Consider the following 22823-nt stretch of genomic DNA (forward strand, 5'->3'; position numbering starts at 1 on the left):
TTAGGCGCATAACCAATATCACTACGAATAAATGATATAAATAATAAAATAAAAGATAATAAATCAGAAACAAATTTCCTAATGAGTGAAAAAACTGATGGAGTTCGATATATGATGATAATAACAAATAAAGGTAATAGCTATTTGACAGGAAGAAATACAGGATAAAATAAATAATACAAGTTACATAAAACAAATATTTAATTATAAAGCAAAATTTTTTCAAACAAATAAGACAAATCTATAGAAATAATTGAAATATTTGACGGAGAGTTAATAATGGATCAACACGGTGAAGATTTTTACTTAAAATATTTAATTTTTGATTGTATTCTTCATTTTGGATAAAAAATAAATAACAATCCTTATATTTAGCGTTTAACAGATGCCTTATATTTTTTAGATTATAATAATATGTTCTTTGAAATAATTGGACAATAAATACCTTAACCCTCTAAATATAACTTTAATATTTAATAACAATAAACAGAAAATAATTCAGAAATGAATATCGATGATGAAGATAATCTAATATTAGACGAATAAATAGTGAATTACATATTTTTATGTGTTAAAGATTTTTATAAATATAAATATGTTTAATTTATGTTTGATCAATATATTCCTACACTTCCTCATAGTAATGACGGATTAGTATTTACTAAAAATTTATCAGCATATAAACCCGGAACTGATGAAAACATAATAAAATGGAAGCCGCCTTCAATGAATACTATTGACTTCTTATTAGTTCCAAATACTGATAGCATTTTAGACGAGTTTAATGATTATGAAGAAGAATTGGAAGGGAAGGTTCTTGATTTATATGTTATGGAACATGTTTAAGAAAGAGATTAATATGAAATTATTTTTTTTGATTTTATGATAACTGAAAAAAAGTTTTATAATCATATAAGAGAACTATTAACAAAAAAAGAGGGAGCAAAAGGAATAGTAGCAGAATGCAAATGGGCAAATGCGAACATATAATAATAAAAGTTATTAGAAATTATATATAAGGAAAGTACAGATAAATTAATGAGATGTCCAGAATATAAAAGCGATTATAAAAAAGAGAACGTAAGATTATGGGTTTCTTAATAAAAAACAAGTTATAAAACTCAATAATATAAATAATGTTGGGTATATGATAGAATTAGAGAAGATAAAAACTAAGCAAACAATATAAAAATAGCTAAAGATATAGTAAGCTCAATTAAAGAGAATTTAGATAAAGATAAACTTGTATAAATTTTAACTGGAAAATGAATAATCGAAAAAGTGAAAAAACTATATTTACAATAAAAATATGTTTTAAATTATTTAATTTTTTTTTTTTTTTAAACAAAATAATAAATATTTATTCATTATAATATATTTATTATTAAATTTTATATATAATCATATATGATTCAATGTATTAAATTTTTAATTTATATTTTTTTAAACTACAATAATATTTTCAGTTTTAATTTGAAAATCTTAATAATTTTATTTTATCCATTCAACAAGCATTCCATTTTTCCAAAGACCGAGTTTTTTTTATTTTTTAAAGTTAATATATACTCCATAACCGTTCTTTTAATTTTTAATATTAATATTAAAATAGTTAATATAAAAAATAACTTATTTTCCATCTAACCATTATCCTTTATATATTCTGCCGCTTGGCCATTGAAATTTTCCTTCTCCTTATTTTTTATTCTTAATAAATTCTCCTATATAGACTCTACCATCTTTGATTAATAAATTAAATTTCAATTTTATATATATGTAATTTATTAATTAATATAGTTTAGGAATTTTAATAACTCAATTTTTATATTGTTTTTTGGAATTTGTCAATATTTTTTTTATATAACTAAACAAATTTCATAATTATATGATAACGAAGGGATTTAAAAATATAAAATTTTATTAATGGAATTCGATTTAATTTTTATATTTTTAAAATACTTTTAAAAAACAACATTAAAATTTTATCATTTAGAATTCCTAAAACGATGTAATATATAAAAATACCAGGCCATTAATATGTACCAAATCCTTCCATTTAATTATATTTCCAATTACCTTAATAAATTGACCCATCTTTATGTGTAAGCATACCTTAACCATGAAAAAAATAAAGATCATTTTTTAAATTATAAATATTTTATTATTTTTAGTCTTGATTATTAAAATCCAATTCACTAATGAACTTTTCAATGTTTTCAACTTAAGTTTAATCTAAAAACTCACCTTCATATACTTATTTAATAAATAAAAAAACTTATTTTATATAAAAATTTACTATCCTATTTAAATGTAATTAATCTTCCAATACCATATATTTTATCGTTTTTCCAAAATCCTTCGAAAAATGATTCATTATTCCAAATAATAAGTCCTTTTCCATGTCTTTTCCCAACTTTCCATTATCCTAAATAGAAAGAATTATCAATTAATTTAAACCATTGTAGTTTTTAATCATCATCATTATTTAAAAATTCTTTTTCTTCAAATTATTTATAATTGTTATAATTAAAAGGACCTAAATCTAGTAATATTTATTTTATTTTTTCATTTAATTTAAGATAGGGGTTTTCTTAAATAGGAACTGCAAAATTTATTTTCGGGGAGTTAATATTTTATTAAGTTTAAGAAAACTATTTTTCAGTAGTAATTTATTATTTATCTATTAATGATTTATTCTACTATATTTAGTCATTCTAGTCTACTGGATATTAATCTTTTTCTTAAATTTAAACTTGAGAATTTTTAAAATTATAACAACCCATTTTATTTTTATTTTAATTTTTGTTTATAAGCCTCTTTTGTTTGCATTTTCCAATTTACGATTTTCGTTTTTTACGTTTATAAATTTATATTAAATTAAAGATACATTAAAATAATTAGCATTTTGTTAAATTTATTAATTAAATTCTAAGCAAATAAAAATACTAATTTTTTTAAAACACTATATATATATGAAAATAATTAAATAAATTTTAATATTAATTCTGTAAATTTTTAAAAAAGTATTTTTTATAACAAAAATATTTTAATTAAAAATTGTTTTAAAATGTTCAAATTTACCAAAGTATATCTAATAAGAAATTATTTTAATTAATTTAATTAGAAAGGTTTAAAATCAAAGAATAACATCAAATTATTACAATAATGACTTTACTTATTTTATTTTTTGAAATTAATATTGTAAATACAATTTGAAAAAATTCTAAAATTAAATAAAAACAAAAATATGTTTTCTTTAATTCAATTATAAAAGTTTGATGTAGCTTTCATAACGTAAATAATAGGCATTTTATGATTAAAAACATTTTTTTTTTTTTTTGAATATAATCAATCATAAAGGATTATTTAAGTATTTTATTTTAATTAGATTTTTTGCATAATAAAAAAAAATCAATATTTTATTATAAAAAAAAAATAAAAAAAATTGAATTAATATTAAATGATTGTAAAAATTTTAATTAAATATTTATTACAAATTTGATAATATCATACAGTTATTTACATAAAATAATTATTTTATTTATTTAAATAGAACATAAAAGAAAAAAAGAAAGAAAAGAAAAGAAAAAAATCATGTAATTTATAATTTGTGTTTCGCATATTTTTATTTAAGTTAACTAATCCATATTTATGAAATTTTAGGTTAAATTTTTTGATATTAGTTTAAATGTTTATCTTATTCATTTAATCTTTTAATAAAATTTTCTAACTCAATTAAATTAAAATCTTACTAAGAATTCTATTTTTTCTTTTTAAAATTCTTAACTAACACTATCTTCTTTAATATCTTTTTGACTTTTATTTTGAGAGTTATCAGGTTCTTTTTAATACAAATTATTTGCTTTTTTCTTCTTTTTTTTCTAATTATTTTTATTTTAAGTTTTTTAATTAAGATTTTCTTAATTTTCATTTTAATTCTAAACAGATATCTATTTATCTTATTAGTTATTTTATTAAAACTAATCTTTCAATAAAGTTTTTTATTTTTTTTAAGTTATCCTTTTTTATCTTTTTTTTAAAAGCTTATTACTAATCTACTGATTGCAACTCATTTTAATTTTTTAATAATGATTGTTTATAATCTAACTTTTTTCTTCGTAATTCTATGAATTTTAAAAATCTTCTTCGAAAATTTCTTCCTCAACTTCTAAATCTTAATCACTATCTACTAAATATACATTCCATTAATCTGTTTCGTATAATTTCATTTATCTTTTGAAATTTAGAAATGTTATAAATAATTTAATCATATGCTTATTTTCTATATAATGATTAGTTATTGAAATTTAGTAAATTGCGTTTTTCACAAACTCAAATATTTAATCGTCTCCAAAAATTATTTATATGAAACTATTTATATGTTCATCTTTTGAATTAAAATAGTTCTATATTTTTATTAAATATAATTATTAATATATTATATACATTTTACTTCTTTCTAATATTTTCCGAAAATTTCTTTATATAATTAAATCAATATATTTGTATAAATACTATAAGTTTTCATTTTTTCATAGCATTAATAAATTGAATTAATCATATTAATAAATACTTAAGGATTTTAAGGAAAATAATTATTCACAATATAGTTTATTGATTAATGTTTATTTTCAATTTCATATATTTTTTACTTAATTTATTTTAATTTTTGACAAACCTTATATTTAATACACTTTTTTATATTTTATTTTATTTATTTTAAAAATTATTATTACTTCGCAACTTAAAATGATCTATTACTTTAATGCTTGATAAATATGATTTATATTTTTAATACTTTTAAATACATACATACATATTTATTTCATCTCATTTTCGTTTAAATTAAATTCTTCAAAATATATTTTATTTAAAAACTCTTATAAGCTAAGTTAAACTTTTGTTTTAATTAATTTTTGTATTTTTTTTATTTTATATTTACAATATAAATCTAAATTATTATTTTAATTCTAATTTTGGCTATTTTAATTTAATTTCACATTATCGATTTTTATATCTTTTTTTAATAAAATATATAAATTAATCATTATTCAATACATAAATTTTGCATATTAGATTATATAAATTTAAAATTACTCTATTTTAATTCATTGAAACACATTTATTCTTTATTTATTATCATATTATTGTTTATATTTGTTTATTTTTTTATGTTTATATTTTATTCATATTAAAGTTAATAATTATTCTAATTTTATTTTGTATAATTATCGCAACTTTTAGAAATGCATTTAATATAATCAGATTTACTATAGAAACTTAAATCTCTTGTATTTTTTTTTAAATTATTTAAATAATATTAATGCATTTTTTATATTTTTTTAAATAATTAAAATTACACTGAATTAAGTTATTATTATTTTCCTAAATATTCATATGAATAAAAGCTAGCGTCTTAATTCTAATTAATAATATAAAATAAATTTTAAAGGATATGTTATCTAAAATATCTATATTTAATTACTTGAGTATTATGATATTTTATTCTTTATATATATGGTGAATAACTAATTTTGTAATATTTTGTTATAATTTTAAATAAAAAACTTATATTTATATATTTAATGTATTTATAAATTTACTATTAATTGTAATTTTAAACCTTTTGAATTTCAGATTACTCTTTAATTCTTATGTTTTATATTTTATATTTTAATATTTAATTATTTATGTATAAAATACCTGATTTGAATTTAATTATTATTATTATTTTAAGATTATAAATTTTCTTCTATTTTTATTTTTTCTTTTGAATTATTTGAAGAGTTTGACTTTTTATTTTTTCTTACCATTTTTTTATATAATTATGATATTAATAGATATTAATTTATTTGTTATTAAATATATTAAAATTAATTAAAGACATTTAAAAATATATATATATATATATATATATCATAAATTTATTTATATAATTTTAAATTTATTAATAAAAATAAGAAATATATTTATTTTATTATATTAAAATTCCTAAGAATTGCATTATTTTTAGAATATTATATAAATTATTTTGAGAATATTTAAATTTTATTTTAATTATAATTTAAAAATAAAAATATTGTATAAATCGTAAAATTCTAAACTAAGAATTTATAAAATTTAGAAATTGCCTATATTATATATTGTAATTTTTTAATATTTTATAAATAAGATTTTAAAATATTATATTATATTTTTAAAAATAATAATTATATGCATTAATTTACATTATTACATACTATTTAAATATATAAAAATAATTTTTTATAAACATAGATAACTATTGAAAATAAAATAAACTTAAAAGTGCTCAAATATTAAATTTTTTATTTAAAAAGAATTTAAATTTAAATTTTTATCATAATTAACTAAACATTATACAATAATAAATAAACATAATATATATAAATTATTATTTTCATTTTTTAACAGTAATACAATCGTAGGAAATTTCGATTAAAAGGGCAATTGATTAAGAGTAACTTTAGCAAGAAGAAGCACAGAATTCTCCATTTTATTTAGTAACTTCAGGCAGTGATAATATTGAGCTTTATTTCAACATTTCTTTATGATATGCAAGATAGCTCATTATTTTTTCATTTTTTATATATTATTTCTTATAAAGCTTAATTAAACTTTTTAAAAAATAACCAAAAAGCCAAACATATTCCTATTTTTAATTTTTGATTACAATTTTAGATATAAAAAAAAAAAAAACTGGTCCATTATGCTAGCTAAATCCCTAAGAAGTTTTTGGTTAATTACTATTATCATCCAAATCGAAATCTGGAACATATTCAGGAGCATCCTTATCTAAAGTTTATAATCCAATACTATTTTTTCCCATTAAATAAGCTTCCACATTCGCTAAATAGAGCAAAGCATTTTATTTAACGAAAAGTTCTGGAGCTAAACAAATAGAAATACATCCATTTGGTCTTAATAAATATTCTTACCTTGGAATTTTAGAAAAGCATGTATCTTTGTAAATACTTCTTTTTGTAATAAATTTAGTACATTAGCTGCTATCATCTGCATTAAGGTTAGGATTTATTGGTATCCAATAATGCTTTTCGAAATTAGCCTTTATTAATTAGCTCCATTATTTGAAGCTTAGCTTTCTTCCTGAATGTGTTTCTACTTCTGTATAAGGGTAATATTTGCAATTTATTGCAAATTTTAAAGCTCTTTTTAATAATGCAGTACATTCTATAGGAGCCCCATCTCTAAGAAAATTAAATAAAATTAAAATAATAAAAATTACCTACAACAAGCAGGAAAACCTTTATTTCCAGCTTTTTAAGACGATCCAATTTTATTCATCCAAGTAAGAGCATTTTTATTATTACCCCCAATAATAAAACCAGTAGTTTCACAAAGTTTAAGTTCAATGTTAAAGCCTTCAGTAAGCAGTGCAGAATCAAGTTCGAATCCAGCTCTCCATTCTCTAAATTTGATGCCTTTTGCATGCTTTTAGAATATTTAATGGATTATATCTTATAAAGGAAGTATTTTTTATTACTTTTATTGTTTAAATTTCCTGTCTTCAAGGATATCATCAGATAAGAATAGTATATAAACTTTTTCCTTTAAAATAGAGTAGTCTTTAGTAAACAAAATATAATCACTGATCGCTTTTATAAACCACCAGCAAGCATCTCTTGAGTTATAACGTAAATTTTCAATAGAATCTAGTTAGTTTGCTATCAATCCATGTTTTATAGTTTAGGCAAAAGTCAAAATTAATGCTTTAGCATCATCATATAATTTAGGAATTAAGAAAGAACCCTTTAAACATATAAAAGCTTATCTAGAATTACATTTAAATGCTAATTAAGGTAATCCAACAGTTATTTATATTTATTAAGAAAAAGGAGAATTTAATTTTTAAGAAATAGTATTTGATAAAAATTAAAAGTTCGCCAAAAAAAGGGAAAAATGGAAATTTCTAGTCATTTTGGAAGCTTTTCCTTACAATTATGAAGATATTTATACCCATAAATCCCTTATTAAAATAAGAAGAAATTTACAAAAGTAATGTGGAATTAATATCTTTGGAATTGTTTTAATTAACTCAAAATATTCGCTTATGAAATTCACTAAATTTTACAAATTTTATCCTCCATACTTCCTTAATCTTCTCACCTAATAATCCAGATACCAAGTACCATCAAATAAATGCTTTATAAAAGGCTTTTGTAAATCATTATATAGGCTTGCTTAATGTACTTAAGGAAGAATTCCTCCGAATCCAGCAAAGAAAAGGCTTCCTTAGCCTGGAATTTGATATAAGGATTCTCCTGTAACCATTTTTTCTTCTTATTCAATAGAGTATAGCAAAAAGTTTATGTCTTGAGCTTTTAAGCTTTTTAAATTTTGTACACAAGTTTAATTTTCACACATATTCTCATACAAAGTATTTAATTATTTGATAGCCTATTGTTGTTCTTCTCTAAGAGAACACTTCAATATGACACAAAGAGATTAAGGAGCATTATAAAAGTGCAAAACGGATTTTTTTTTATCATCTGTAAGTCTAACTTCTGCATATTTATAAATATTATCTTCTTCTAGAGCAAGACATTCTAAGCCTTTCAAATACTCAAGATCATCTTAAAAATTTTAAACTGAGGTCCAAGAAGGAATAAGAAAAATTCCTTCCACATTTTGAATAATGCCTGAACATTATATTTCAACATTTACTTAAGGCGACTATTGAGAAAATGCTGTTCTACAAACAAGGAAATAAAATTCAGTTTTATTCGTATTTTACCTTTTAATTGTAATAAAATCATAAGGAAAATGTTTGTAAAAAATAAAAGGATAAGGATTTTAAGAAGAATTTAAAAATTAATTAAAAGATAAAAATTTTTTCCTTATTATACATAAATTAGAATATTATCGAATTTTCTTTGGAATTTGTTATAAGAAAAAGAAATTATTTCCATTTTTAGTTTCTTTTCGATAATCTGATAACCATTCACCATTTATAACAAATTTATATTCATATTCATAATTAATTTATTATAATAAAACTCTAGCTACATATTCATCAGAACCTATATGTTGTAAGGGGATTCCCTTTTACCAATTGTCCCAACTTCCCATAACGAAACCTTCGTAAAATTAACAAGAATACTTTACAATAAAGCCAACTTCGATTTCTGAATATTAAATTTCTTCACACTTTATTTCAGGTTTTGGTAAATAAAGTCTTCGTTCTTTTACTATTTTTACTTTTTAAGGAAACAAATCATCATATCCTCTTGTTGTTCCTTAAATTATATGACTAAAAGAATTTAAAGCAATTAAAGAAAGAGATTAAGGAATTGAAATTTAGGATAAAATAGGTTCATTATAATGAGATTAATCATAAATAATAGATTTTAAAGATCTAGAAACAAGAACTTATTTTTTTTCATTAGTTTATAAGTCTGTTTCATAAAGAAAATCTAATGAAGCCGGATTTGTTTCTTCAGTTCTTGAAAGTACTTATAAATGTTAGTATAAAGAAAATGTATCTCTTATGCCAGCACTTTCTCTAATGACTGCATTCGATCCCATTCGTTTGTAATATATGACATCTCTTTCTACATTTCCAGTAAATAACTCGACAAAAATAACAAGATTTTTATTATGATTTCGCGCTTTTCTCATTATGTATTCACCTACATGTAAAGGAGTAGAATGGGCACTATCCATTCGGAAGCCATGGAAAAATTTATGCCATTTTTTGGACGTATTTCTTCATTTTCATCCACAAAAAAGGAGCGTCTTATTTTTTATTTCCGAATCTAAGTTTTACTAAATCAGCCCAAACATTAATTGTTCTTCTTAATAATGAAATTCTCCATTATCAGCTAATTCTTCATAGGATCAGGTTCTCTAATCCAACCATTATTCGCTGCATAAGTTCCATTCGATAATTTTGTAAAGTAAGGAGGTACTAATGGATTTTCAAGAGTAATTTCAAATTTTTATGTTTTTAATCGATTTTCAATAATATGAATCCTTGTATATTTTATAGCTTCATCAATATATTCTTTTACTTAATTTATCTATTAATTATTATAATGTTTTATTGCCCTTTTGAAAGCCTAAACAGAATAAAGCTTGGGTTTTTTAGCAATATGTTCAGATACTAGATTTTTTAAATTTATTATAAGCCCATTTCTTTTTGCTCCTTTTCGGTGAGTTCGCTTTCTTATAAAGTCGCTTAAAATATCAAAAACCGATCTTGAAAATATGTTTTCACCTTCATCTGCTTCTTCTTCTTTTTCGACAATTTTTATACAATTTTCCTTTAGTATCTCTTAAAATTTTTCTAGGATTTTAACTTCATCATAAATGAAATATTCTTCCAATTTCAAGGCATAGAATATTTTTTTTTCATTATATTCATTAAGCAATCCACCATTTCTTCATTTTCTACTCTATTGCTTCCATTATAGTATTCTTTCTCATTTCCTGCAGCCAAGTTCTCACTAAAAGCCTTAATTGCAAGATCTAAATCTAAAGCAGATTACAAGCTAGGAGTATTTTCAACATTATAAACTCCATTTTCAACCTAAAGTAGCCACTCACTATCAAAAGAAGTGTGATTAAGTAAAATATCTACAATACATATTGCATTATGTTCCTTTTCCATTGTATTTACTATTTCTTTCATTTTTTAAAATCCTCCATCCTCCATGTTAGCATATTATTTAAATATTTCAATATTAACTTATAATTATTCATTTATAGAATAATAAGATCCACTAGCTCCTAATTATTAAATAGGTGGAAAATGGAAGCCATTATATCCCAAAAGTGTTTGATTTTTTAAAACTTCGACCCAATTTTCTACATCACCAAGACTGTAGGGTAAAACAGTTTAGATTACTAATTCATCCATATTAATAGGTTTTTAATTTATAGTTATTCTTGGCTATATTATAAGCCATTCAGCTGCTCCAAAATCCATAATTTCGATTTCTTCATCTATATTACTTTTAGTTAATTCTTCTTCTATTTAACCTTCTTTTATTATTTCATTATTTTATGTTTTATTTTTTATTGATTATTACTACTATATAAATATAACTTATAAAAATAATGAACCATCAAAATCTAATATATATAAATCAGCCTACCATTATCCGTCTATATTATAAAATCCTTCGAAAATTGTATATTTTTTATTTATTTCACTTGTAGAAAATGTCAAATTAGATTATGAAGTTATTTCAGGGGCTAATGGACGTTTATAGGCCTTTTTGCGTGCATTATATTACGGATAGTTTGTTAATAATAGTGGACGATATTTTTATAATTTTTTGGAATCTAATACTATTGTTAGTTTTTCGTTTGCATGAATACTGTATATCTTTTCTTTACGATTTTCAAAGTTACCATTTTAATCTAAATAAACTATAAAAGATTTATTTTATGAATAAATATGACAATCGCTCATTATTAATTTTTTGTTTTTTATTTTATTTATTAATAAATAAAAAAATTAAATACATAAATGATTTTTTTTAATTTTATACAAATATTTTTTTTTGTTTTCTAGTTGTGAAATAATTACAAAAAATATATTTAATATTAAGTATTATAAATTTAATCAATATCATTTATATTTTAATATTAATCTATAAAATTTATATAAAAATCTAATATATTTTTTTTTTTTCTATAATTATTATATTAATTAAAGTAATTGTTTGTTAATAATGTATGTTTACAAATAGCTACCAAGCAATAAAATCATGAAATAGTTTTAAGAAATTCATAATTTCTAAAAAAATTCATATTATGTTTTAGTGTATTAATTTTTTATTTTATTTTTAACTTTAAAATTTCAATAATAATTTGATTAAAAAAAATTTTAGTAAATTTTTTTAAAAACTATTATTTCCTTTATTTATTTTATTTTAATAAATTTTAATTTTACGAATTATTTTTTAAGAATATAAATACTAATAATATATATATTTTTTTTTCAAATTTTTCATAATCAATAGTAAAATTATTTCATTAATATTTATTATAGTTTATAAAATTTTAATTTTATTTTATAAATTTAATTCATAGTATTTAACAAATACATTTAACACAATTTAATTCAAAAAATATTTTTGTGAATATATTACTACTTTGTATATTAATTGATTCAATTTAAATATCTAATTCTAAGTATTTAAGTTTTTATTAATATATCTTTTAAACTAATAAAATTTAGAGACTTTATGAATTTAAATATTATTTCTGTAATAAAAAAAAATAATAAAATAATAAATTATATAATTGTCTGTTTTTATATTTTTTTATTATTATATTTAATTTAAATAAATGATATGATCAATAAATTTATTAATATTTAAAAAGTATAAAAAGAAATTATTTCTAAAATAAACATAAAAAAAAAAAGTTAAAATTTCAAAAATAATAAAAAATGGATTAATATGAAGTAATCCAAGAAATAAGTAATGGTTAATTTGGAAAAGTAACTAAAATAAGAAGAAAATAAGATAATAAATATTAGTATGGAAACAATTGGAATATGGAAAGATGGATGAAAAGGAAAAAAGTCAACTAGTTGCTGAAGTAAATATCCTAAGAGAAGTACGTCATCCAAATATTGTAAGATATTACGATCGAATAATCGATAAACAAAATTAGAATATATATATAATAATGGAATATTGCGAAGGAGGTGATTTGAGTGCATTTTTAAAAAAAATAAAGAAAGAAAAAGAACTAATACCTGAAGAAGCAATATGGAAGATATTTATGTAAATAATACTAGCTTTACATGATATTCATCATAAAAAAATAATGCACAGAGATATTAAACCTGCAAATGTATTTTTGGATGCCAAAAATAATGTTAAATTAGGTGTATTTTGGTCTTTCTAAAAAGCTATCAGATTAAACTAATTTCGCATACACAAATGTGGGAACTCCTTATTACATGTCACCAGAATAAATAGAAGAAAACAAATATAATGAAAAATCTGATATTTGGGCATGTGGTAAAATATAATATTATTTTAAAAAATTCATCATAAAAAATAAAAGGATGTCTTTTGTATGAATTAGCGGCTTTAATACCTCCTTTTCCTGCTTCAAATCATCTTGCTCTAGCAATGAAGATAAAAAATGGAAAGTTTGAAAGGTTAAATAATAAATATAGTGATGAGTTAATGCGTGTTATTAGTTGGTGCTTGTAAAAATAATCCTAAAATAGACCCTCAGAAGATGATTTATTAAATTTACCTTAAATTCTTTAAGGTTAAGGGAGAAAAGGCTTAGAGAAAATTAAGCTGTTTAAAATAAAGAGAAGAAGAAGCCAATAAAAAAGAAGAATAATTATAAAATCTTCAATATGAATTAATTTAAAGAGAAGCTTTAGCAGATTAATAAAATTAAGAACTTACTTAGAAAATAGCTCTTTTGGAATAAAAATATGCTTAAATTCTTATTTAGGCCCAAAATAAATCGAAATTGGGGTTAACTTCTTAAAAACCTCCAGCTGGTTTTATATCTGGCATTAATAGTCTTACTAAAAGAAGTACAATAATCAAAAATGAGGAAAATAGTGAAAATAACTTTGAAATGGCAAATAATGCATTTTAATAAACTATAAATATATCAAAAAATTAAAAAAACAGTTAGTTAAATAATAATTTATGATTTCTTTTTATGTATCTTAAGTTTTTGTAATAATTTATTTTCGTTTATAGTTCTCTATCTTTAAACTTGCTTTATTAACATTTTTTAATTTGTATATATATATATATATATATATATATATATATTTTTTATAATTTATAATTATCCGGTAAAATAAGCTTAATGAAATAAATATAATACAATTATTTTCAAATAAATTATAAATAATATTAAATAAAATATAAATAATATTTATAAAAAAGTAATTTAAATACAAAAAATAATTAAAGAGAAATAATATAATAAAATAATATATCGAAAAAAAAAATTAATTAAATAATATATTATATTTATTTAAAATAATATATATATTTATTAAATTAATTAATTATATATCTTATAAAATAAAATAAAAATTTATTGAAAAAAAAAAAAAAACAAAATAAATAAATAAATAAATTTATATTTTCTTTTTAAATTCGGTAAAATAAACATTAAAATTAAAAATAATCTTTCAAAAAAATTATTCATTTATAAAATATAATAATATTAAGGCAGTTTGTCCGAGTGGTTAAGGAGGGCGACTTAAGATCGTCTGGACGTAGTCCGCGTGGGTTCAAATCCCACAGCTGCCAATTTTTTTAATTAACATTTTCTGTATATTTATTTTTATTTTTAATATAATTTTTTTTTTATAATAACATATGCTTTTAATATCTATTCTTTAAATTTATTTTTAATATATAAAAATATAATAATAATGAAGTATTTAAAATATTATTATATTTTTTTCATTTTCAATCTAAATAAAATTTTAAGTAGTAATTCGTATAATACAGACTCATAAAAAATAATAATATATAAAATATAAATAAAATATTAAAAACTAAACATAATATGGATAAAATAATTAAGATATATGTATATTTACAAAAAATATATGATTATAATTAAATATTCATAAACTTTAAATTTATGTTTCATGTTCAATCATATATTTTATTAATTTATTAATTATTCGTATTTTTATAGTTAAACAATATCTATCATATTTACAAATAAAATCTAAAAAATTTATGTGAAATAAAAAGATATATGACATAATTGGAATATAATTAAATTAATTTAACTTTTTTGAATGAGTTTTCTAAATATATACAGATTTTGATTAAAAATATATGTTTTAATTTTCTAATTTAAAATAAATGTTAATAATTATAAAAAAATCTAAAAAAAGTATAATAATAAAAAATGGTTCGGTACATAAAACAAAGAAATATTAATGATTTTTATTTTGAATAAATAATATTATTAATAAAAAATAATAATTTTATATTAAAATTGATACAATATTATTTAATATTATTTATTTTTAAATATAAATTTATCAAAAAGAATTTTATATATAATTATAAGATTTTTTTTAAATATAATATATTTTAATTTATAATTAATTAATTAAAACATTCCCATATTGATTTGAAGTGATTAAAATATATCCTAATCAAAATTTTTTTTTTTTCTTAATAATAGTTAAATGTTTTTAAATAATGAAGTTATATAACCTTTTTTTTATACCTAAAATATAAATTTTAACTTAATTTTAATATTATTGTTAAATTTCATTAATTTACAAAAAAACAGCTATTTTAGGATTTTTTTGTTGATCCCTTTTTTTATTACTTTAATTAATTAAATATAATTTTATTTTATAAATAAAAAAACAAGAAAAATTATTTTCAAATAAATTATTAAAACCTTAAAATTAACGTAAAAAATAATATATTTTTAAAAATATGTATTTTAATTTAATAATAGCAGTACTAATATCGTTATTTTTTAAAATTTAAACCCAATAATTTTTAAAAAAATATACAGATTTCTTTGTTAACCAAATCGAAATATATTCACCAATTCCATTATTCTAATTTCAACCAACTTAACAAGAAAATTGTGTACCTTTTTCAATATACACATCTTAAAACTATATATATTTAGCTTGTGGATAATTCGGAATAAAAATAATAGATAAATAAACATTTGAGATAAAAAAAAGCATATAAACATAAATATCAATAATAAATATTTCATCAAATAAAAACGAAAATTTAATCTTTATGGCATCACATGAAGGATTATTAATATTCTCATATAAAAAGCAAAATTAAAGTTTGTTATAAATATATTAAAAAACACAAAAAGAAATTAATGAAGTAAAATGCATAAATTAAGAAAGATTATTATTTTTTTATGGATTAGAAGGTATTTTAGATACCTTAGATATTTAAAATTTACGGGATATAAAATCTCATTACTCTTATACATTGAGTAATGTAGAAATCAAAAAAGCAGTTTTTTCAAAGAATGAAGATTGGCTTTTTGTTGCAAATAGAGTTTAAGGGTTTATTACTTTAAAAGTTGAAAAAGACACTAATGGCTTAGTAAAATCTTATACAAAAGTAAGTTATTCATTTACAAACTATTTAGAAGTATGGGATTTATGCATTTCTTTAGATGAAAAATTCGCTTTTATTATTGATAGATGGGATGCTCTATATATTTTTGACCTGAATTTAAGCTATTTTTTACCTTATGATTCATATCCTCAAGAAATCCCATTTATTAAACGGTGGTGGCCATTTTCCTCACCTTATTTGCAATCAATAAATGTTTCAGATAAAAAACTTTTTTTAGGTTTAAGGTCTAAAGGAGTACTTATTTTAGATATATATGGAGAAAAAGGAGATTTTTTAAAAGAACCTATTTTTGTACAAAAGCTATAAGTACAATACATTACCTCTTTAACTAATAAGTGAAGAAAAAAGACTTTATTTTTTGAATGGAGATGGACTTATAATTTATCAAAAAAAAAAGCCGAATTTAAATGCCGATTACCCAAATTTATTTAATGTATTTTAGTCTAACTTTACTGATTATTTTATGAATTAAAATACTTATGGAGTTTGGGCATGTTATCTTTTTTAGAAAAAAAATAAAACTTTTTTTGTTGTAAACTATGATAATTCTGGAATGTATATTGCTGACATTACAAAAGATCCTAATAATATGTAAATAATTTTAAATATTACTGATAAAGGATAAATTGACGAAGTTATAGTAAAAGAAAACGTGTTTTTTTTACCTTAATCTTATAGATAAAATATATTTTTAATTTATAATATATCAGAATTTCCATTTTAATTTGAATTTGCTTAACGTTTTCCTGCACCAAATAATAAAGATTTTGATTATAAGAGTTCTGACACTGATTGTTTTTTTTTTAGTAAGGAACTTTTGGGTATTGCAGCTGGAAACTATATTCTTTTATATAATGTGTTAGATTTATAAAATATTAAATTTCTTTCTTATTGGTCTATTAATTAAGATATTAATGGATAAGTGGAAGAACTTATAATTACATAAGATAATAAATATATTTTAGCATCTTTAAGGTTTTATGGAGTTGTTTGTTTTGAAATATAAAAATAAACTTTTTAAATTATAGTAAGAAATTCTAATAGGACTAAAGGAGGAGAAGGAATAATATTATCTAAAGATGGTAAACATGCTTTTGTAGCAGATGGATACAATGGATTAAGGATAATTAATATTGAATAATTGCCAGAAATAGATATTATTACAACAATAAAACTAGATGGATGGCTAAATAATGTAATTTTAATAAAAAATGATGAATATATTATGGCTACTAACGCAGATGGAGGGTCTTTATATCTAATAAATGTAAAAAATAAAAAGGTTCCAGAAATAATAAGTAAATTGTGGCTAAAAAATGAAGATTGCTTTTGTTAATGTGTTTTGGATGATCTTTCTTATAGTATTGTTGGCTCAAGCAAAGGTTTAAGAATTATGCCTTTAAAAAGTGGTGTACTAATTCATTCAGAGTTCAAAAAAAATAACATAAATAGAGAAAAAAATTAAATTAATCAGAATAATGATGAATATGATAAATTTAATAATATTATTCTCGAAGTAGGTGAATAGGCTGAATTAATTATTACTTAAGTTTATCCACAAGCAGATTCATAAATAGTATAAATTTAATATTATGAAGATTTCGAGTTGAAACCTTTACCTTTTTGGATGTCTTATCATTAATTTAATTAAACTATTACATTAGATATTGTAAAAGAAAGTTTAAAAGGATAAAATTATAATTTAAATACTTTAATAGTGAATTCTTATATACCAATTAATAAAAAATCTTTTATATTTGAGGGATTAACAAGTATAGAATAAAGTGAAGAAATATATAATTATTTAAAAATAACCAATATAATAGATGGAAATAATTTAATTACTCAATTTTTTAATACTAATGAAGAAATAGAAATTAATGTTTAAAAAACATATATTAATAAAGATTTGAAAAACTATATAAAAAGAACTCTTTAATAAGGAATACATAGCAATCCAATAATTTTTTATACAAGAAAATCAATACAATTTATATTTGAAGAAAATTAAAAAAATAATATTAATTTTTCTTACATATAAACTAAATCTGAAAAAGCCTAGGTTTTTATGTAAATCCAAAACATGAACTTAGAAGCTATTTTTATGAGAAGAGAATATAAAAATATTGTACTTTCATAAAATGATTTAGAAACAGAATTAATTTTTAATGGAAGAATTATTGATTTAAATAATGTTTTGAATAAAGGAATTTATATAGAATGCAAATAATTATCTTTAGAGTAAATTTTAATTGAAATAGTAATAAATGATGGAATAAATAATCCTATAAAAGTATTAGATAAAGCCTCATTATTTCCTTTTTTTAAATAAAATTAGCATGTATATTTAAACAAGCCTTTATAAGAATAATTTAATTTAAAGTTCTAAGATGGGATTATTGCTATATAAGAAGAAATCAATTTTTTATTTGATTCATAAACTTTTATTGATTAAGATAATCCTTAATTAAAATATACAGTGTAGATATTTGATTTCGAAAATAATAAATGGAAAAATCTTACAAACGATTATTGGCTTCATCATTTAAACTAAGATTAATTATAACTTTCTGGAAAACCTCCTACTTCCTTTTTTTATTAAAAAGTACTTGTTTAGGTTATAGCATCAGACGGATATTATTAAACTGAGGATTAATTTACTATTTACATCTATTCTGTTACTTTTATTTATATTTTAAACTTCTTATTATAGATTTGTGGTACTATTTTAGGTTTTTTTGGAATATACAGATATAGAAATTAATTTTATAATACTTATTTTGCAAAAGAAACTATGTATTCTTAGGAATTTGTTAATATTAATACTTTGTATTCTAAAAATATTTTTCTTTATGGAGAATTGAATATAAGAGCAAAATTAATATTTAATTTGTACAAGAAATATAAAGAAAAGGAATAATAAATGATAAAAATATTTTTATCTACAAAAAAAATAAGTTTTATAAAATAATATTAAATAATAAATATTTTAAGTAATTATTAGAAAAAAATATTGCAATAATAATAAAATAAAACTTTTAAAAAGACAATAATATAATTAGAAAGCGCTTTAAAAGTTAAGCTTTAATTAGATTTTTAGAGTTTAAATTTTTTTTCTAGATATATGTTCTCACCTAAATGTATAAACTAAGATGGTTCTTTTAATTTTCATAAAATAGCAAACTAAATTATCCATTTAAATTTAAAATATAAATTTAAAAATTTTATTTATAATACTATAATAATCGATAACATTAAGAAATATTAGATGAAAAAAGTAAGTTAAATCTATGCTTATATTCTTAATTCATAAATTATTTAATAGAATAAGACATACCTTCTTTTTTGATTTTTTAACATCTTAAAAATTATTCAATAATGTTTTTAAAAGTATACAATAAACTAGATTGGTATAAATCATATTTATATTTTCAATCTTTAGATGAGGAAAAATAGCCTTTTTATTCTCTTTAAAATTTAAAGATAAACGAATAAAAAATATGTGAAGCATTAAATATTTTAAAATTTGATTTAAGAAGTATTGACTACTAATTTTTTTTTCAAAATGGCATAAATATGAGTTTAGTAATAGATAAAATCAAAATAGATGCACTTGGTCTTGCATATGAATCACATAATTCATTTTAATTTTAAAGAGGGGAATGTTTTCAATTATATGATTATTAAATTTCTGGAGTTAAGGCTTTTAAAAAAATAGAAACTTCTCGTATTATGTGGATTAGGAAACATTTCAAAATTAATTATTAACCTTATGGTACTAATTAAAATAATCCCCTTCCAAATTGGATGAAGTTTTCTATTTAAAATAATACCCTTAAAATGAAAGGAGTCCCTGAATTTTATGATTAAGAAACTATTCTAATTAGAATTTATGATTAAAATCAATTTATTTTAAGATAATTTTTACTTAAAGTTATTAATGAAGCTCAACCAAATGAAGTTGATGAAAAAACTAATGAATTTTCTATAGGTCAAAATTTTCAGTTTACAAATTTTTGTAGTGTTCTTAATAAAAATGTATCAGAAATAAAAAATACGAATTTAATTAATAATCATAAATTCATTATAATTAATAATAATAAATCAAATTATTATGAAACAAATAGTTTTTAAATAAAAAATAGTTAGAAAATTAACAATAGTGTATTGTAATTAAATTATAAATAAAGTAATATAATGAGATGATTTTTTTTAAAAAAAAAAAATATTTAGATGTTTTTAATTACTTGAAAAAAGTCAAATAATTTTATCACTATATAATATTCTCAAAAAATAAACATAATTTATAATATTTTATATATATATATATATATATATATATATATATATATATATATATATATATATATATATATTTCTTACTATTTAATATTTTTAAAATTTAAAATTTATTTTATTTAAGATTTTTTTTTTTCAAAATTTTAAAAATTATAGCAAATTTTCAAAAAGCATTTAGTATAAATAACATATGATTAAATTTAATTTAATAATAATACTTTCTTTGTATTTACTCTCTATAAAAACTCAAGTACTATTACAAGATAAAATATACACTTTAGCCCACAACTCCGAGGATAAATTACCAATTCTATAAGATGGTGAAATTCAATAACCATGGAATTACAATCAAAATTAAGAAACAACTTGTCATCCTGCCCCAACCATATATGAATTAAGTCAATAAACTTTTAGAAAGATACTTATAGAATCAAGTTAAAATATTTAATTAGTTTTAAATGTAATAAAAATAAAAAAAAATATTGAAAACAAAAAAATTAAAGGACTTTGATAATAAGTAAATGAATGTCACTTTAAGGCAAAACACTATTGAATAAGGAAAAAAACAAGAATACATAGTAACATACAATTGCCTTCCGAATTCTAAATGGGGAAGGATATATCTAAATGTATATATTAATGAAACTCATTAAAAAAATTTGAATTTTTCATTTTTAAAAATATGCAATAATCCACAATAAAAATATGATATTTCTATATTAATTCTTATGGTAGTTTCAATAATAATAGCAGGAATAGGAGCTATATAAATAGAAAATCCAATAATAATAGATAACGAAGAATAAATATAAGAAGTATCAAAAACTCATGCATTTACATTTGTTTTAACTGGTATAATTATATTATATTTATTTTATTTTATATATAAATAAAAAAGCTTCATTTTTCCTCATTATACTATATTATTTTTATTATTATCTTTCTTAATTATTAAAAATCTTGATATTAATATCAGGCTTTTCTTCTTCTTCTTTATTAATAACTGAATATTTAGATAAATTATAATTTATGCCAAAGAAAAATTTTGAATTTAAATATTTAGGAATATTATCATTTAATTATATAGTATCATGTTGTATATCTTCTATACTTATCTTATTTTATGCATTAACTTAAAATTGGATTTTATCAAATTTGATTGCCTTTTCAATTATATTTTTAATGTTTAAAATTATTAGAGTTCCTTCATATAAAATTGCCTTCATTTTATTATCTATGGCTTTTCTTTATGATATTTATTGGGTCTTTTTAAGCTCAAATATATTCGGTTAATCCGTTATGGCCGCAGTGGCTACTAAATTAGATTTACCAATGATGCTTTATTGTCCTAAATTAAGCGATTATCCAGTATAGACTTGCTCTTTGATTGGATTGGGGGATATTGCTTTGCCAGGAATTTTTTTGGCTTACTGTTATAAATTCAGTAGATAAAAATATAATAATAGTACTTACTTTTTAACTTCTTATGCTGGATATATTATTGGGATTCTTATTTGTGTTATTTGTTTAACAGTTTTTAATACTGCCTAACCTGCTCTGCTTTATTTAAGTCCTTGCACTCTTATTCCGGTTGGTATTCATGCACTTCTTAAAAATGATTTTATGGAAATGTGGAATGGTATACAATAAAAAGTTAATTTTGAAAAAACTAATGGATTTTAATAATAAGAAATTAAAGGTACATTTTAGTATTTGGATGAAAAAGATGAATTATGATACTAAAAATACTTATTTATTGATAAAGGGTCAATTTTGGTTATTTCGAAATTCGATATTAATTTCTTTTTAGCCTTTATAATTTTTATAAATATATATATTTATATATTAAATTTATATTCAAAAAGTTATTTTTATTTAAATAGTATATTTATATATTAAATTTTATTTTATAAATCGTATTTAAACTTATTTTATAAAAAGGAAATTTAATTATTGTATACGCAATAAATAAAAAATTGATTTTGAAAATAAAACTTTATTTAAAATATATATAATTTGTATATACAAAAATAAAAAAAAGCCCTCCTATATTGTAAATAAATAATTTTTTTAATATTTTTTGTTGTAAATTTTATATATTAGTAGTATAAAAATATTAAATTATATATTTTATTTTTATTTCATAAAAAAAAAATGAAAAAAAATGCAAACATAATTTTTTTTAAAAAAAATAATAATATAAATAAGGCCTAAATGTAATGTAAATTAAGATCATTTAAGATAAAATTGCAGAGTAATTATAAAAAAACCTTTAATACTTATAACAAATGAGCTAATTATATTTTGCATTAATCAATGATAGTTAAAGTATTAAATATATATATATAGTTTTAATATTGTAATATATTTTAATAATATTAGGTTTTAATT

General features: G+C 19.4%; 6 protein-coding genes and 1 non-coding gene across 7 annotated transcripts, besides 14 other annotated features; 4 read left to right on the forward strand and 3 right to left on the reverse strand. All coding sequences in view use genetic code 6, as the record gives it.

Moving 5' to 3' along the window:
• On the forward strand, positions 1–1269 carry IMG5_121470 (mRNA capping enzyme alpha, putative; the record flags this gene model as incomplete). The annotated part of the gene is made up of 1 exon (XM_004032440.1): positions 1–1269. The coding sequence occupies exon 1, from the start codon at positions 82–84 to the stop codon at positions 1267–1269; it is 1188 nt and encodes a 395-aa protein (XP_004032488.1). The 5' UTR covers positions 1–81.
• Positions 1270–1352: 83 nt separating this feature from the next.
• Positions 1353–1387: a microsatellite.
• Positions 1388–1401: 14 nt separating this feature from the next.
• Positions 1402–2780, reverse strand: IMG5_121480 (hypothetical protein; the record flags this gene model as incomplete). The annotated part of the gene is made up of 4 exons (XM_004032441.1): positions 1402–1578; positions 1627–1736; positions 2023–2250; positions 2294–2780. 4 exons carry the CDS (start codon positions 2778–2780, stop codon positions 1402–1404), a joined length of 1002 nt encoding a protein of 333 aa, XP_004032489.1.
• Positions 2781–5905: 3125 nt separating this feature from the next.
• Positions 5906–5946: a microsatellite.
• Positions 5947–6170: 224 nt separating this feature from the next.
• Positions 6171–6212: a microsatellite.
• A 203-nt stretch (positions 6213–6415) lies between these two features.
• Positions 6416–9561, reverse strand: IMG5_121490 (hypothetical protein; the record flags this gene model as incomplete). The annotated part of the gene is made up of 5 exons (XM_004032442.1): positions 6416–7223; positions 7262–7785; positions 8227–8609; positions 8701–8728; positions 9043–9561. 5 exons carry the CDS (start codon positions 9559–9561, stop codon positions 6416–6418), a joined length of 2262 nt encoding a protein of 753 aa, XP_004032490.1.
• Positions 9562–10363: 802 nt separating this feature from the next.
• Positions 10364–10894, reverse strand: IMG5_121500 (hypothetical protein; the record flags this gene model as incomplete). Its single annotated transcript, XM_004032443.1, has 1 exon — positions 10364–10894. The coding sequence occupies one exon, from the start codon at positions 10892–10894 to the stop codon at positions 10364–10366; it is 531 nt and encodes a 176-aa protein (XP_004032491.1).
• A 1644-nt stretch (positions 10895–12538) lies between these two features.
• Positions 12539–13689, forward strand: IMG5_121510 (hypothetical protein). The gene has a single exon (XM_004032444.1). It carries the CDS (start codon positions 13144–13146, stop codon positions 13675–13677), a length of 534 nt encoding a protein of 177 aa, XP_004032492.1. The 5' UTR covers positions 12539–13143; the 3' UTR covers positions 13678–13689.
• Positions 13690–13769: 80 nt separating this feature from the next.
• Positions 13770–13802: a microsatellite.
• A 65-nt stretch (positions 13803–13867) lies between these two features.
• Positions 13868–13905: a microsatellite.
• Positions 13868–13909: a microsatellite.
• Positions 13910–13984: 75 nt separating this feature from the next.
• Positions 13985–14057: a microsatellite.
• Positions 13988–14050: a microsatellite.
• Positions 14058–14209: 152 nt separating the features above from the next.
• On the forward strand, positions 14210–14291 carry IMG5_121520. The gene has a single exon. It is a non-coding gene; the product is annotated as a tRNA-Leu (tRNA).
• Positions 14292–14499: 208 nt separating this feature from the next.
• Positions 14500–14542: a microsatellite.
• Positions 14510–14565: a microsatellite.
• A 5871-nt stretch (positions 14566–20436) lies between these two features.
• Positions 20437–20511: a microsatellite.
• Positions 20449–20509: a microsatellite.
• A 22-nt stretch (positions 20512–20533) lies between the features above and the next one.
• Positions 20534–20577: a microsatellite.
• Positions 20578–20890: 313 nt separating this feature from the next.
• IMG5_121530 (signal peptide peptidase 2b, putative) lies at positions 20891–22169 on the forward strand (the record flags this gene model as incomplete). Its single annotated transcript, XM_004032445.1, has 2 exons — positions 20891–21284; positions 21331–22169. 2 exons carry the CDS (start codon positions 20891–20893, stop codon positions 22167–22169), a joined length of 1233 nt encoding a protein of 410 aa, XP_004032493.1.
• Positions 22170–22281: 112 nt separating this feature from the next.
• Positions 22282–22326: a microsatellite.
• Positions 22327–22823: the final 497 nt, after the last annotated feature.

Source organism: Ichthyophthirius multifiliis (genome assembly GCF_000220395.1).
Source record: "Ichthyophthirius multifiliis unplaced genomic scaffold scaff_1120509250968, whole genome shotgun sequence".
NCBI classification, from domain to species: domain Eukaryota; phylum Ciliophora; class Oligohymenophorea; order Hymenostomatida; genus Ichthyophthirius; species Ichthyophthirius multifiliis.